This window comes from Vespa crabro, chromosome 8 (assembly GCF_910589235.1).
Source record: "Vespa crabro chromosome 8, iyVesCrab1.2, whole genome shotgun sequence".
Taxonomy (NCBI): domain Eukaryota; kingdom Metazoa; phylum Arthropoda; class Insecta; order Hymenoptera; family Vespidae; genus Vespa; species Vespa crabro.
The window spans coordinates 4,206,939-4,224,805 of NC_060962.1; the positions used below are offsets into that span (position 1 = coordinate 4,206,939).

Here is a 17,867-nt window from a genome sequence, read left to right on the forward strand (position 1 = left end):
CTTTGCAATCTTTATTTTCTATCAAAACTTTTAATTTATTTTTAATAAATTGATTTCATCGAATTTATCATGTAACGATAATTAATTTATATCAATCAAGATTTCTAATTAATTAAAATAAATTTAATGGAATATATTTTGTTAGAATAAATTTAAAATGATGCCATTTTTAGATTTTTTCTTATTTTCTTTTTTTTTTTTTTTTTTTTGTAATTTAGAATCAATGGTCGCCGAAAGAAATGCATTTTGAAGTTTCAAATTGAAACAACTATTATTTTATTAAATATTCAAAATATCTATTGCCAATCTCTCCATGCAATAATAAAATCTTTGCTCGGACTTACATTGAATATTTTATAGTAAGCTTAATGTAATCTGACGACATTCTTCAACTATACTCTGCTAAAGTTCTTTTAAAGAAGCCGGTTAAATAGCATATACTCTGTATTATAAATATCCACATAGATTAAAAAAAAAAAAAAAAGAAAAAAAAGCAAATCAAATTAATAGATAAATTTAGCTTTCAAATAAGTCAAAGTATAGCTTTCCAGTTAAATTATAATATTCAATAAAAAGAATATAGATAATTTTGTTATAATACCAATTCACACGCATGCATTCATCAAGAAATGCATTATGTACTGCAAAATGTGTGATGTAAACTGATGAGCAATGATTTTTTTAATGCATGGATTTCGACGATACACATTTTGAATATTTAATAAAATAAAAGTTTTCTTTTTTTCAACCTGAAATTCGAAATGCATTTTCTCGGAAAGTATTGACTTAAAATAAAAAAAAAAATAAAAAAATAAATAAAAATATATTATATCATAAGAACCCATCGAAAACAAAATTGATCTGTCCTGGTGATATTTTCAAAACAATCATTAAATTTCATAATAATCCTGGTCGGACAGTTTTAGAACTCATTAGAAGTTAAATATTAATTAAATAATAAATTAGTCGATCCAATGATCATCCATTAACTGTAAGCGCTTAACATACAGATATAATTACGCGTATGAATGTTCACATCAAACATATATTTTAATTAATTTAAATATGCATATAATTATACCATACCTACTAATAATAATCATAATTATCGAGAACAAATTACCCTTAAAATGGAAATAAGACATGTATGATTTGAAAATAAGAAGGAAAAAAAAATTGATTAATAATATAATCTAAAAAGTATCAATAATCGGATGATCGATGATTGAAAATAATGATTTTAATTTTTTAATCGATTACTAATGATCGACTTTCTATTCAAATTCCTCTTTTTTTTTTTTTTTTTTTTTTTTTTTTTTTTTTTTACTTTTCTTTAGATTTATGTTTCTCTTCGAAATGTTTTCGATGGCAATGTATATATACACACACACAGAAAATATGTCTCTGTGTATACGCAGGTACGATACAAGCGTAGATTGTCACCGTTACACGTGGATCTCGGCAATGCTCAAAGCTACGAAGAAGTAGTAGTCGTGAGACAAGAAAGGTGCACTTTTCTTTTATTTCTGTCTGGCAAGAGCCGAAGGAAAATGGGTCGAGGCGCTCGAGACGCGACGCGCTCTTCTCTTCCTCCTACTCTTCTCTCCCGAGCTCGCTTCGAGAAACAACCGCCGCGGCCGTTTCGTTTCGCTCCCTCGGAAATCGGAGCTCCCGTCAAAGGTCTCTCCTCCACGTATATATACGCGTAGATAGAAAAGGGAGACGCCAAAAGAAAGAAAGAAAGAAAGAAAAAAAGAAAGAAACAAACAAACAAAGAAAATAAAAAAATAAAAAATAATAAGAAATAAATTATTCCAAAAAAGAATTAACAAAATGAAATTTTGCCAATAAAAAAGAAATGAAATAATTATATAACAAAATAATAAAAATTGTAATAACAATATCTACGTGTGTATATATAGCTATACGTAAATCCTCATATAAAATTATATTTAAACAATGCTAGGTTTCGATATAATGTTGGCTAGAAATTTTTAGATTTTTATCTCTTTATCATTTTATATATTTTTTTGAAATACATATGTGGTTTTTTTCCTCTTCTCTTTTTTTTTTCTTTTTTTTCTTTTAACTACTTGAATTTTAGACAAAAATGTATTCCTGTTTGTCACGTCAATGTTATTTATATAACTTTAAAAGAAAACAAAAGAAAAAATGAAGCAATATAAAAAAAAAAACAAATTTGGAAGCTAATATCGTGTTTTTTCTCTTTTTTTTCCCTCCATTAAATCCGAATATTCACAAAACACAATTTATATAAAGCGACATTTCTACGGAACGAAATATCACTGTTTTACGAGGAATATCCATATGTATATAATAATATCGTCGCATACTTCTTTTTTTTTTATTTATTTCTAACCACGTTCAACCTTAAATGTAACCTTAACTTTAACTTGCATAGATATTTAACGAATAACTGTGACTGTATAGATATTCAAGAATTGTATTGTCTCTATGATGAATAATGTATTATGAATTTAACATAACGTAACATTATCTCTATTTTATTCTATGATTTTATCTCCCATTTACCATTACATAGCAAAATATTTTTTGACGATAAAATATTTATTATATGTTAAAGAAATTCAGTTCTTTCGATTTTTGTATCATTTTAAAAGAAATCGCTTAGGTAGCGTCTTCGATAATGCAACGTATGTATAGCGTTAAATATGTGAGAACGTAATTTCGAATTTAAGTTAGAAAGGATAAAGGTTAGACAGAATAATCGAAGAAAGAAAGGGACAAAGTTTAGAGTAGGTGCAGGTTGAAAGTAAGATAGAAAAAAAAAAGATCTGGAATAATATTTAATGGCGATAAAATATAACAAAAATAATCAAAAGCAACAGAATAAATCTATTATCGACGAATTAAAGCAAAAGATATAAAATGGCAGATATTAGATTAAAAAGATTTTTTGTTAACACATATAAATAAAGGGAAAGAGAGAGAGAGAGAGAAATCGAAGAAAAAAATGAACAAAAAAAATGACACAGTAGAAATATGAATTAAAATAAATTAAAAATTCAAGTATTAGTAATAAATATGTATGCACATATAAATATAAATAAGAAATCTGTTGCATTGTTTTTCGTTAACTCTCTATAAAACAATTTTTTCAATCTATCTATACAAAAATAATATAAAATGTAACTTATAAATAATCTTTTATAATATTAATATAATTATAATACAATAATTATAACTTATAGTTAGTTATAAGTAATAACTTTAGGTATATTAATCTGTAATATTTTTGTGACAAAAAAATAGAATAAAACGTTAAAAAATATAAATACACACACACTCTCACACACACACATACGATTGTATATAACTTAAAAATTATACGAGTTAAATATGAAAATTATAAAATTATAAAGTGTTAAATACGAAAACAATTCGTTCTTTTATCCTTCAAACTATTTCAATCCTTCCTTCGTATTTTAACGTATACAACTTAAACATATTATATATAAATATGTTTTATATTTATAAATGATTCGTGTAATGGATGTATCACGTGCGTGAAAGTATATGTATAATATTTCGTCAAAATGGAACACCATTGATCGGTGGAAGGCTATTCGAGATCTTGCTTCTCATGCAATATCTTCCTCTCGAAACAAAGTGCTTTAACGGCATGATGAGTTATGTACATAGACAGTTCGAGATATATGACGAGACATGTGATGAAAGAAGGAGAGAAAATGTAAATGAAAAAAAAAAGAAAAAAAAGAAAAAAAAGAAAAGAAAAAATAAAGGAAAGGAAAGAAAAGAAAAAAAAACAGAGGAAAGGAACTCGTTTGATGGTAATCAAACTAAATCGATCCTTCCTCCAGCACAGATAACATATTGGAGGAAGTATTATTAAATAGGATCGCGACTACAGGGTAAATTCAACATATTGTCCCTGTAAATATGTCAATCGGGTAACTTCTTTTATGTCGGATAAAAAAAAGAAAAAAAAAAAGAGAGAGAGAGAGAATTCAAATATGATCAATGACATGATATCTGATTGGTCTCTTATTATTACCATTTCATAAGAATTAATCGACGCAAATGATTTCTATGTTAGGCCCACTGCAAGATCCAATAAGCGATGCGAGAAAAAGTATCATCGAACATGACAGAGTCATAAAGAAAAGTTTGAAAACGCAATATAACACATTGGTGCCGGCTAAAAAAAAAAAAAAAAAAAAAAAATTCATCATCCTTTATTTAATGATTAAGAAGGAGATAATAACTCATGGAAAAATATATTTATCACATTTGATAAATAATATAAGAAAATGAAGAATTTCATAATACATCTATTTGACGATTTAAAAAGTTTCTTTCAACTTTGTATTATAAAAAAAAAAAAAAATGAAAAATAAAAAAAATATAAACAAAAAAAAATCCAAACAATTTTAATAATCTTTTTAATGATAATAGATTCGGCACAAACGTGTTAAATTCGGATTGAGGAAGATGAATCGTTAAAATCGAAAAGATTCGCAAAATCGAATCAAAAACAATTTCATTAACTTACCTTGGAAAGTTTCTCGCCCTCATGATGTGGTAGCAACGTCCTAAGAGATTGGAAACCGGCGTTGATACTCTGCATACGACGTCGCTCGTTGCTGTTGGCGATTTCTCGCCGCATCCGCTTTTCCTGCTCCATGTGGCTACGCGGTGTGACACGTCCAACGTTATTACCACCGCCAGCACCGGTATTACCAGAAGCAACGTTTTGGCCACCTACACGACGAGCTGTTACTGTGTTACTCTTTGATTGTTGTTGTTGTTGTTGTTGTTGTTGTTGTTGTTGAGTATCCGCGGCCTCAACGGCCGCCACGCTCGTCACCGAGCTCTCCTCCACTTTCTCGATACTACTGTAACAAAATATACGAGAATAAAGTATTACGTACTAAATGACGAAAAAAAAGTACAATAATAATAATAATAATAATAATAATAATAATAATAATAATAATGTAAAATTAAAGTTTTCACGTTTTTCGATTTCGTAAAAAAAAAAGAAATAAAAAAAAAGAAAAAAAAAAGACATGAAAAATCATTCATTTTACGTCACAAATATGTATGTATACATATAAAAAAAGGCGGGTAGGGAGAAGAAGGAAAAAAAAAGAAGAAAGATAAGAGGAAAATTTATATAATGTTTATTATTCATTGCTTCGTATTATGATTACTACGAGGTTTTCTTTTTAGTTGCCAAATATAGTCGCCGCGTCAGAACGAACCATCAGAGAAAGTGTGAAAAATAAGGGAAAGCGGCTTTCTTTTTTCTTCTAGAAGCTTTTAAGAAAATTGACATAACGCGTAGACACATCCGTCTTGGTGATGACATCGAACAGAAATCATACTCAAAACGAAAACTCAGGAATATCTATATTGGAAAAGAAGTTATGTAGTGTCATTAAAAAAAAAAAAAAAAAATAAATAAGTAAATAAAATAACAAAAAAATAATAAAATAAAATAAGAAACGATTTGTAAATAACACTATTTAGATGCATTCTTTATAAAAGCACAGAACAATAATAATTTAATAATAAAAGATGGAATACGTCTCGAGCGTGTCTTCTTCAATGATAGGTACATAACGTATATAAAAAGTAGAGTACAAAGAAACGATAGGATTTTATTCAATAAACGAGACAGCGTCGCTCAAATACGGCATTAGATGTCAATCAACGTACGACACAGACAAGGGGAGTGTTTACGTTCGTAGAAAAGCTTATTGAGAAACAACACAGGCATTGGTACGAGCCATTAATGGGTAACGAGACATTCCAAGGAGAATAAAAATGCTTAAGGGAAAAACAAAAAAAAAATAAAAAATAAAAAATAAAAAAAAAGAGGAAAAAATAGAAAAAAATAAAAAAGAACAAAAAAACAAACAAACAAATAAACAATCAAAATAAGAACTTATCATTTTCAACAAAATGTCCAAAATTAAGATATTATTTTTAACATTTTAATTCGGATGCATTTACGAATTAAATAATCATACTAATAAAAAAAAAAAGAAAAAAAAAAAACCATACTTCGAAAATCGCACTAATACAAGGACGATACGTATCTTTCTTCGTGGGTTAAAAATACCATGAATTGATAAGATACATATGTATGTAATAGGTTACATTCGCGTGGCAGCCGTATCTAAAAAGTGAAACTCGGTTAAATGTGTAAAGGTAACCTTCTATTTGCTATTAATATACATACATACATACATACATACATACATACATATATATATATATATGTGTGTGTGTGTGTGTGTGTGTGTGTGTGTCATATATATGCATACATATATATATACATACATATATACATATATATGCACACGCATGTAATCATTCGGACGTAGAGGAGACACGTATGAAATACACGATATACATACAGAAAGAGAAAAATAAAAAGAGAGAAAAAGATAGAAAGAGAAAGAGAAAGAGAGAAATGTGCTTCGTAGTGGTAAATCGTGGATCGTTGCTGACGATATACGCTGTTTTGCTATCTTTCTCGCACACTCGGCTCGCGTGAGTCACCAACAGCTGATGGCTGGCGCCACTCAGCTGGTTGTTACCGGTGCCCGAGCGTCGCTATCTCCAACCGTCGCGATCAGCTGCGCGCGAGTGAGAGAGATAGAGAGACAGAAGCTAGAAAACGCGAACGGAAAGGACGTTCCGCTGACTCGAAGAACACAGAGAGTAGGTAGGATGTCAGTCTGTCTCTCTCTATTTTTCTCTCTCTCTTTCTCTTTCTCTCTGTGTATTTGCCTTGACGAGAGAGGATCTATAAAGTTAGATCGTTGCTCGCGCTCTTTTTCCTTGATCGACGACGTGTACGCGCATGCCGCCTTCGTTCTTCTTTCTTTCTTTCTCTCGTTTTCTGCCACCAATCATGATTTATTCTGTGCGAAGTCAATCGCCTTCTTAGATTTACTAAGAGACTAATACGTCTGCTTTTTCTTTTCTATCTTTTTTTTTCTTTTCTTTTCTTTTCTTTTTTCTTTTTTCTTTTTTCCTTGTCTTATTTCTTTTTCCGTAACTCCGTTTTTTAACATGAATTTATAACTAACGCATATAGATCACTCTAATCATTTCAGATTGAAATATCACGATCTTTTAAATGGGGGAAATGAAAAGCCAGATGCTTGATATGCTTCTGGAATTTCTAATACACTTAAACACAAGTAGTAGACAGGAATAAAACGAATTTAAAAATTTTTAAAGAGCTAAATTTATACAACCTTTCGCGTCCATAAGCCTTTCTTAAACGAAATATTAAGTGTTCTGAAATATTCGTTCATAAATCGTTAAAGCCACAAGATTATTACATTTCTAAATGATCGAAGATATTATATTAATTTGATTGATTGAAATTAAATAAATAAGTATCGATAATAAAAAAATATAAAATTTAATCGTCATAAAACTATACTAATAATCATATAACGTTTTGCTTTAGGTTTTTTTTTTCAACATGCAATAAATGATAAAGAGTCATTATGATTGTATGCCATCGATCTTGATACAAGTTCGATACTTGTACACGATAAAAAAAAAAAAACTGGAATATTCAAACGTTTATAAAAAATCAATTGAGATAACAATCCCCCCCATCCCCTTCCTTTTACGTCCACTCAAAAAAAGAACCTTATTCGTATACTTACGATTACTCTATCTAGTCGTATCACAACCGATTGATAAAGATTGATAGTTTATAACGATAACAAACAGAAAATAAGAACAGAGAAGATGCGCTTGTATAGATCGGGATGATTTTTGAATTGGATTAATGCTATTCATTTCGCATAAACATATCTTTTATTACGTGCAATGATCATATAATAAAACTACCCTTGTTAACCATCTTTGATCTTAACCATTAAATTCATAATAATTTTATATATGTATACCTATTCATTCGATCCCTAAATTCAATAGATACAGGTATTAAAACCGCACAATGATCCTGATTGCTATAAGATAGGGATGAAGGGATAACAAAAGACACGTGAAAAGGGGGAGAAAAAAATGAAGAAAAAAAAATAAGAAAGAACTACGAAAAGAAAAGAAAAAGAAAAGAAAAGCAAAGAAAGGAACAGAACAGAAAATAAAAGAACAGAGAGAAGAAAAAAAGAAAATACGTAGGCTAAAAAGACGCATAGACTGTTCAGTCATGGGATCATGCTATCTTATACGGGATGGAACGCAGTTCAAGAATGGGGATGAGATTGGGAACGACCGGGCATATATTTAGCAGTGTGACGTAAGTCACAATCCGATGGGCGCCACGTTGAGTCCGTCTACGCTATACGTCTTTCTTTTTCTTTCTCTTTTGTATTTCTTCTATTTATAAAATAATTTTTTACCTTTACATTCGCATAATATATAAGTATATTTTAAAACGACAAAAATGATTTTATCTTTTTTTTCTTCCTAATCAAATTCTATTATTACAATTTATTGCAAAAAATTAAATCCGTTTCATGGATTATAACTTACGCTCGAACGTTATTTGTTTTATAATAAAATAGTAGAGACGGCAGGGAGGGAGGGAGGGCGTTAACTTCACCCACGCGTAACATTACGTAGCAAAAAGAAAGAGAGAAAGGAAGTCTTTACGCGAAATAGAAGGCGTTAATCCTGCCGCACCCTCTTCATCCTCTTTCTCCTTCCTTTTTTCCTTCTCCTTACGAGCCACGACGCACGTGTAACGCGGCTTCGAGTTGCACGACAGTATATGGAGCGTGAGAGGTCAACAGAGAAACCATTGTTGTCTGCTAGCGGAGGCCCGCCGGAACTCATCGCCGGTCCGTTCGAGATTATGCATTCGTATCTTTCACGAATCCTCTTCCAGAGATGCGATAAATAATTTCTCCATGATACAATTTTTTTAATTTATTTGTTTCTTGGACGGGGCGGTAACAAATCAACCGGTTAATTTTTAATTTATTTCATTTGTTTATCACAAGCCCCTCCTCCCCCTCTCTCTTTTTGTCTTTTGCAATTTATTATACTAACCATTGTTTATCTTTCAATTTATCAAAAACAAAGGAAAAAGGCAAAAAAAGAAAAAGAAAATGTTATAGGTGCATAAATATAAATGAATATACACCTATGCACGAAACGTGACTTTTTTTGTTTTTTTTTAGACATGAAACAACAAATAAAATAATCCATTTTTTGCGCCACTCAAATGACTATGAAGAATTTATTAATATTCAATATCTTTGAAATAACTCTAGTTATTATTAGTAATACTCGTAACATGTTTGTTCAACTGGTAACATTTTTAATCGAAAAGATTATTCTTAAAAGCGATCGAATTTGCATAGTATGAACCTTTGGAGAAGTTCAAAGTAACTATCCCAACGTTAACATTTTTAATACTTTACAAGAATACCGTAATAAGATAGCGACATATTATACAGTTGCGACAGGTGTTAAGCCCATTCCTAGACGAGGCCGGAAAAGTGCAAAATGAATGCGATACAACGACGTGACATCCAAACGCATCGCGATTCTTTCCGTGTACAAACCACAAAGAGGTCGTACACCTATACCTATCCGATAAGAAAATACCGAGACGATCGATTTTAACATATTCATATATACTAGTTGAATATGTAAGAGTTTTCATAAATTTTACTTGGCAATGATAAAATCTTTTTTCTTTTATTCTTTTTTTTTCTTCTTTTTACTTTTAAAATAAAAATAAAATTTTATATTATTATTATTATTATTATTATTATTATTATTATTATTATTATTATTATTATTATTATTATGCATTTTTATATTTATTCATATAACAATTACAAAAATATAGATATAATTCACTGTTGCTGCTTTTAATAATGTAATTCCAATAAATAAATGACAATTTTTTTAAGTAAGAGGTACGTTGCGTGCATCGATATTATTAATTACGCATAATACCCATATATCTACTATATTGTTAATAACAAAAATAAACATGACGTTATAATATTTGTCAAAAAATCTTTCTTGGAAATAAAATGATTCTACTTTTATGACGTGCGATATTCGATATTGTCATACACCATGTTTCCAACTTTTCTACAGACTTTATTTACAACTCTATTTTATCTTTTGCTTCGGAAAATGAGGGAAAACTATAAAGTGCGGCAGGACGAAAGGGACGAAACTTTTATGATTCCACATGACACACGAGAATTCGTTGTCGCTTCGACATGTTTAAGGTAAGTACTCTGTGGTTTCTAGGAAGGTGGAGGAGGGATGGGGGAGAAAGAAAAATAAAGTTTAAATTATGTTATACGTTCGCTCGAAAAGTATCTGCGAATCTTTTCATGACGTTTTTCATCTAATAACTTTCAGATAGACGGGGGAGAGAGGGAGGAGGGCGGCACGTCAAAAAAATTCCATTGGCAGAAAACGCTCTTTTTTTTTCGAATAAGAAAAATAACAAAATAATAAGAAGAAAAAATTCTTATTTTGTTTTTTTAAATAAAATCCATTTAACACGTCAAAACTCAAAAAGAAAGAAGTAATTTTCTATATTTTTCTCTTTCGTTTCCATCGTGAGATTAGATCAATATGAAAGATTAGAAGAAAAAGAAACCAAGTGTGATATGTAAGAAGAAACAAAAAGGAAGACAAACAAATAATATTTCCAAGAACTCTATTCGTCTTCTCTCGTATTTTTCTCATCATCGTTGTCGTCGTCGTCGTCGTCGTCGTCGTCGTCGTCGTCGTCGTCGTCGTCGTCGTTGTCATCATCATCATCATTATCATTATCATCATCATCATCATCATCATCATCAACGTTACGCGATCATTTATGATTCATCTCCTAAAAGGTACACTTTATGTTAGGCCGCCAATTGAGTTGACTATGAGCATCGCATCGCATCGCGTCGCGTCGCGTCGCGACGATGTCAAACATATGTAAACAAGGAATCGAGCTGAAGCACGGTGTGCTTCGAGTTATTTATAGAAGAGTCGATTATTGTGTAACAAACGCGGCTTTTACGTAACACGGCCGTGGTATAACGGCCGATCTCTGTCTATCGTTCTGTCTGTCCGTTGGCCACTCGGTATCACTACTACTACTACTACTACTACTACTACTACTACTACTATTATTATTACTACTACTACTATTATTATTACTACTACTACTACTATTATTACACTTCTACTTCTTCTTCCTCTTCTTTGATACGATAAAGAACTCGCGCGCTTTTTCTTTCCTCTGTTATCGTTCACCTTCTTTATTCCCGTCTTCCCCACATCAATCTGTCTTTTTCTCTCTTACTCTTCTCCTCCTCTTTCCTCTTAACCACTGTTTTTCTCTTATGTTAGCTCTTATCATTAACTTGAATCGTCTCTTACAAGGAAAAATCTCCAATCATGCGCCCGTCCGCGTGTATGTGTATATTTGTGTGTGTATGTGTGTGTGTATATGTGTATTATGAAACTGCAAGAGCAACATCTTAAAGAAATATTTGAAAAATATCTTATAACATTGAATAACATTTTCTGGATGTAACAATTATAATTGTTTGGTATGTAGATACGTAGAAATTAATGTGCTATACGAGATACGACGAATATTTTTTTAAAAAACCACTAAAATAATAGTAACTAATTGCGATGAAACGATAAACGAAAATAAAGAGGGGAAAAAAAGGAAAAAAAGAAGAAGAAGAAAATTATGAACTAAGCATTTTACAAATATCAAATTTTAAAAATGCATTATTGAGCGCAGTTGTGGGAAAAAAGATTCGCGTGTGTGTGTGCGTGTGTGTACATGCGCGCGCTTTTTCAACCTTATTGTCTTACGCGTATTCTTATCAACGTGTATTAATATCAACAAAAACGTCCTTGACATAATTTAAATAGAAAGTTCGTTAGAAAGTTGGTATTTTTTAACATTTAATCGTCCTTCGCAATTTAATTAACTTTCGTAGAATATCGTAAATAATTTTACCAAGGAATAAAAAATACTCTTTTGGAAAACACGTCATAGTGAATAGTGTTACTCTATCGTCAAAAAGTTTTCTCGAATCTGTCCGTATTATTTTGAGTTACTTAACAAATGAAAAATAAAAATAAACTTCGGAATCTTTTTTCTTTTCTAAATATATAGGACGTATCATAATCATATTGTAAGATCATAAAAGAGATTTTTCTAACTTCGACCATTTTACTTCGAGAAATAAAGGTAGAATAAAATAAAATAAAATAAAAAAAAAAAAATAAAAAAAAATAAAATAAAATAAAATAACCTTTTCCAATGGAAGCTATTTTCAAACGGTTAAAAAATAACTTTTCGAAAAAGAAAAAGTCTGCGCGCAAAGAAGAGAAGTTAGCAATGATGTAAGAGCGGACTCGAGATAGAAACAAACAAAAAAAAAAAAAAGACAGAGAGAGAGAAAAAAAATGAAAACGATTGAGAAGTAAAAAACAAATGTTAAAATAAAAATACTCGAAAAAGATGTTAAATATAGTTTCAATGAGATAGAAAGAAAGAAAGAAAGAAAGAAAGAAAGAAAGAAGAAAAAAAGAAAAAATCCAAACTAATCGGCAGAGAGCAAGCGTTTACGGAGTCGTGTGTATATTAGCGAACGTAATAATTCATGAAGTGTCTCGTAAAAGAAAAGATAATAAAAGAAAGAAAAAAGAAAGAAAAAAGAAAGGAAAAGAAAAGAAAAGAAAAAGAGAAAGAGAAAAAAATGAAGAGAGAGAGAGAGAGAGAAAGAGAGAAAGAAAGAAAGAGAGAAGAAAAACAATCGACCGTCGACTGTCCGCGCCATACTTGTTTGGGCGTGAACCCATGGCCGGCGTACAAATTCACGACGCTTTCTCGCGAGCGTACGCGAGCGCGCTCGTTCACTCGAGATTTGCAAAACATAAAGGACGGGACGAATAAAAAAAGCAAGGGAAGAGAGAGAAAGAGAGAGAGAGAGAGAGACAGGGAGAGAGAGAGAGAGAGACAGAGGGGTGAGAGAGAGAACAAAAGCGAAGAAAGACGCGGCAAGGGAACGATAATGGAAGGGGGAGAGAGAGAAAAAGAGGAGGGGAAGGAGAAAAGTAAGGAAGAGGACGAAGAAGGAAAAGGAGGAGAGGAGGGGTTCAAAGAGCGAGCGAGAGCAAGAGAGAAAGAGAAAGAGAAGAGGGGATGAAAAGAGAACGCTAATAGGTCGCAAGCGCGAGAGGAACGAAAAGGAACGACGCAGGTTAAAACGCCGGCCGGCCGGCCGGCTTCTAACAGCTGGTCATCGAAGAGGATGGTAAACTGTTGGCTTTGCTAGAGAGAAGGTAATCTCTTTCCTTGTCGAACTCGCGAGGAGAACCGAACAGAGCCGATAAGCGTCGCCCGAAGATACCTTCTTGTCGTCCACGAAACGGAAGAACGAGTAAGAATGGAAAGGGGAAAAAGGAAGAGAAAGATAGAGAGAGAAAGAGAGAGAGAGAGAGAGAAAAACTACTACAGGGACTTCTCGCGATAGAGACGCGTCACGCATTATATGATACCCAAAGGTAGAAAGAGAGAACCAGTAGTATGGTAGTGGGAGAAGAGATGGAGAAAGAAGGGGAAAGACGCATTGGCAAAGAGGTTCGGTGAGGAAGAACAGCCGATGGAAAGGGCTGGGACGTGTAACTATAGAGGGGTAGAGAGAAAGAGAGAGGGGAGGAAAGAGAGAGAAGGAACGCACACGTTGGCGCGTTTTCCTTTTCTCTCTTTTCATCTTGATTCTCTCATTCTCTTAGAATGTGCGATCGATTATTGTGGCATCGATTAGGACCGAAAGATGAGATCGATGTAATAACTTGAATAAAATAATATTTTTACTAACCCGCAGAGTTCAGCCTCGTGTTCCTCGGTGCTCGCCTCGACGATTTCCTCGAGCAAAATCCGATCGTCGGCAGTGAACACTGACATATCTTGCAGCGCACCGAGAATCCCGGCCCGCGACTCCACCAGCTCCCAGCAGCAGCCGCCGTTGTCGCGGTAGACGCGAGAAAACGTCGCTTCCGCCTCCTCCTCCTCCTCCACCGCTACCGCCGCCGCCGCCTCCTCTTCCTCCTCCTCCTCCTCCTTTTCTTCTTCTTCTTCTTCTTCCACCTCTCGCACGACGACACACTCCACTACGGCCCGGAAAGAGAGAACGCGCGCGCGCGCGCACGCTCTCCTTGACACGACGGCGAATTGTTACGTGCTTATGTCTACGCGTGACACGCGACAGACGAGAACTCTCTCTCTCTCTTTCTGTCTTTTTTTGTCTCTTTCTTTACCCCCTTTCTCTCTCGCTCTCTCTCTCTCTCTCTCTCTCTCTATTTCTCTCACCTTATTTTACAAGATTTCTCGACGAACTCAAACCGACACAATGAGGACGAAATTGAGACGTCGATGATAAAACGAGCGGGCTCGTCACGACTGTAGTGGCAATGCACTGAGATATTCCACCATTGAACCAGTCACTACGGCGCGCGCGATCCTCTCACACACAACGGCCGAACGCGTTTTGTAATGGCGATCTTTGGCGGGAAACAGCTGAGGGCCCCCACGACGCGTCGCGAATCACTCCGCCGCCGCCGGTTTCAGGGCCGTCCGTAGACGCCGGGCCCGTTGAGCGCCCTCTATCTCGGATGTCTTCTCGCCGGCTTTCTCGACTATTGTACTTTCTCCCTCCTTCAAACTGTTTCACTTTTTTATCACTCCTGTTCTATCCTACCGCACTGTGTCTTGACTTTTCTTTTCTTTCTTTCTTTCTTTCTTTCTTTCTTTCTTTCTTCTTGCCACACCTCGTTTCTATTCGCCTTCGATTAACGTCTTTTATCGAATTTAATTCACGATGTATGATTATTTCAATCGACGCTCATTAAAGACGTAAAATAATTTTGGAAATTTTTTTCTAACACCCACAAATATATCGAAAAAGTAACACACCGGTAATAACACGCTATCGTAGTTAACGATACACAGTTTGCTCACCGTGAACGCACCGTCGAATGTACGTAATGCTTTGCTCTCTCATTCCGACATGTCGCACCGCGTAGTACCGTTTTACCAAAGCACACCGCCAGAAACATGCTGCGACCGCACGAAGAAAACTCTTTTACACTTGGCCTCGCGATATGTCAAGGACACGAAATTGTGTATCGAAAACGGCACACCTTCCCGTACGAAAGCCGCACCAACTCAAAGCGACGAGGCGACGCATTGACGAGCGTGCGTGAGACTCGACGGGACGATTACGTCACCCTTCGAAAATCTAGTCTATCTCTCTCTTTCTATCTCTATCTCTTTTTCTCTCGTACACACGTATACATACATGTACAGACTCCCTTCTCTCTCAAGAAGTTCGATGGCCCGCGCTCGGGGCGATTCGCGCGCTTCGCGCTACCCTGATATCGAGGACCCTTACTTCGGACCAATCCGAAGCTGACTCGTCCCTCCTATTCTTATTTTCTTTCCTTCTCTTTCTCTTTCTCTCTCTCCCTCTCTGTTCCTATCTCTCTCTCTCTCTTTCTCTCTCTCTCTCTCTTTCTGACACATACGACTAAAGCTTAGCGCCATACATCCCGTGTTCAAGTTTTCTTTCCTTTCCTATCACCGTCCTTAACTCAGATACTTCGATCGTCCGACAGGAACTATTTTCACATCGCGCAGCTTTACGCTAAAGGAATGATACGGCCGCGCGGGAAACATCTGCCAGCTGGCGGAGGCTCCGCCCATAGAATACGCCAGTACCCCCACCTCGCGGCAATCCTTGTGCCGCGCCGTCGCGTATACGCCCGCGCGCATACACATAGAATTCTATAGCGAGAGAGAGAGAGAGAGAGAGAGAGAGAGAGAGAGCTAGAATAGTGCTGCTCGTTAGGTGCTACTCCTCTCCCTTCTCCACTCCCTATCAGCGCTTCCTTCATTATCTTCTCTCGTCACGATTATACGAGAGAAAAGAGAGCAGCGCCACGTAACGTGAGAATCATCAACGATGAGAGCTCCCAAGTACGCGCGTACTCAAGCGCACATATTGATATATGCAGGGCATGCGTTTTGCCAAGCTTTACCACGCGTCTTTCACGATGTCCTATAATAAAAATATATAAGATTCGCGCACTTTTCATTCGATCTATAAACTTCGAGATTCGACGTACTTTTCCTTCGGTCATAAAGATCGAGCGATAAAAAAATCTTGCGCGGGCTTCGTAGAATCTGCGTGCAAAAATTTCAAATTTGTTTTTAGATAATTCGATATTTACTTGAAACTTTGTGAGCTTTATACTCATTTAATGTTAACCATTTTATTTTTAATATGACGAAGATAGAAGGAAATGTACGTAGTTCGAATGCACTATGTTACCATCGTTTCTCAATATTCGTTTTTTATTATCTTTTATTATGTGAAATAAAATGAAATATTTTTTCTTATTTTTTTTCTTTTTTTGTTATTATAAATACGATGCACTTAAAAGTTTATAATTCTTTACTATGATTTATATGGAATGGTACTTAACGCGAATGGAACAACCCTTACACTATTTTATGTAAACAATGTACTTCCATCATTATTTGCATGTTTCTTTACAATATGTGTAAAACATTAATCCTTAATCAATTCTTACTTACTTTTATAAAAAAGAAATATATGTATTAATAAGCTTATAGAAAAAAAGAAAATAGTGTAAATGAAGATTCGCTTCAAATCTATCATACTGATAAATACTTTTATCATTCAAATACGATTATCATTCAAATTTGTGAACTGTATTCATATTTATTTCCCATAGCTTGAATTATAAGTAAAAAGAAATATATTACACTTAATAGATGATAAGTAGCTGATACAATTGCCTATGGGTTACAATATTGAATACAGTTTCTGTGCTTCTAGCTTGTTTTAAATAATCTATTTTTCTTTTTACGCATGCTACTTAATATAAGTTTAACATATGCAAAGCAAACCGCAAATTTAGATTGAGGCATTAAAATATGAATAGATAATTTACAATGCATATTTTAATTTTCATCTACTAATTTTAAAATAAACCCAGGTAATATATGCAGATGGCATATATGGAAATAGATTATGTCTTTGTTAAGAGCAAACAACAGAATTTCTACTTTTTATCGCAGCAAATATCACAGGCTGCATTTATAATCTATGTATAATTTATTTTTATGATCAATGACTTATATTTCCCCGCACCATATATCCTTTTACTCATGTTTCTTTTGTATCCTGTTAGTAATGTCTATTTAATGATTGCAGTAATACTATGCAGGTGTTGTAGTATACATTAAATGATACTCAAATATTTGGGTTGTCATAGATTTTATGTGTTTGTCATACTATTCTTGAATAAAAATTTTTGAGAACTTTGGCAGCTGTCAAAAAGCATATCTTTTAAAATCTTTTTTTCATATTTTTAAAACCCTATATCTGAGTCTCGCGACTGATTTTCTTTATCCTAACTTTGGTTTCAAACCAGTTAAATTGTTGTAATCCAAATTTTATGGCTATGATGGCGTTTTGTACTTGTAGTCGCATTGTTAAATAATGAAAATAGAATAAATATTGTAGTTGTTTTTGCTTTTTCTATTTCATTTTGTGTAAACTTGTTATTTAATTAATCAAAAAACATTTATCCCCTATTATGAAAAAAGGATCAGATTGTAACAATCCTATATATTTTTTGCTAACATTTCCTTATCTATTCTTTCAGAATACATTTCATAAATTTTAAAAATCTGCAAAATATAAAAGAAAATGAATATATCATTTATATTTTAGTATGAACATTGTGATAAATTTTTTTCTATTCTGAACATCATACTGTAT

At 33.4% G+C, this 17,867-nt stretch overlaps 1 protein-coding gene across 2 annotated transcripts in view; it reads right to left on the reverse strand.

Annotated features, from left to right (window-relative positions):
* Positions 1–15,722, reverse strand: part of LOC124425859 (probable serine/threonine-protein kinase yakA) — a 60,673-nt gene extending 44,951 nt beyond the window's left edge. The window contains exons 1-2 of one of the 2 annotated variants that reach the window (XM_046966843.1): positions 13,878–15,722; positions 4,556–4,895 (exon numbers count right to left, since the gene is read on the reverse strand). In XM_046966843.1, coding sequence (XP_046822799.1) covers positions 4,556–4,895; positions 13,878–13,963 — 426 coding nt within the window. In that variant the 5' untranslated portion in view covers positions 13,964–15,722. Of the gene's footprint in view, positions 1–4,555; positions 4,899–13,877 lie in introns of both variants that reach the window. The other variant, XM_046966842.1, reaches the window with a different exon arrangement.
* Positions 15,723–17,867: the final 2,145 nt, after the last annotated feature.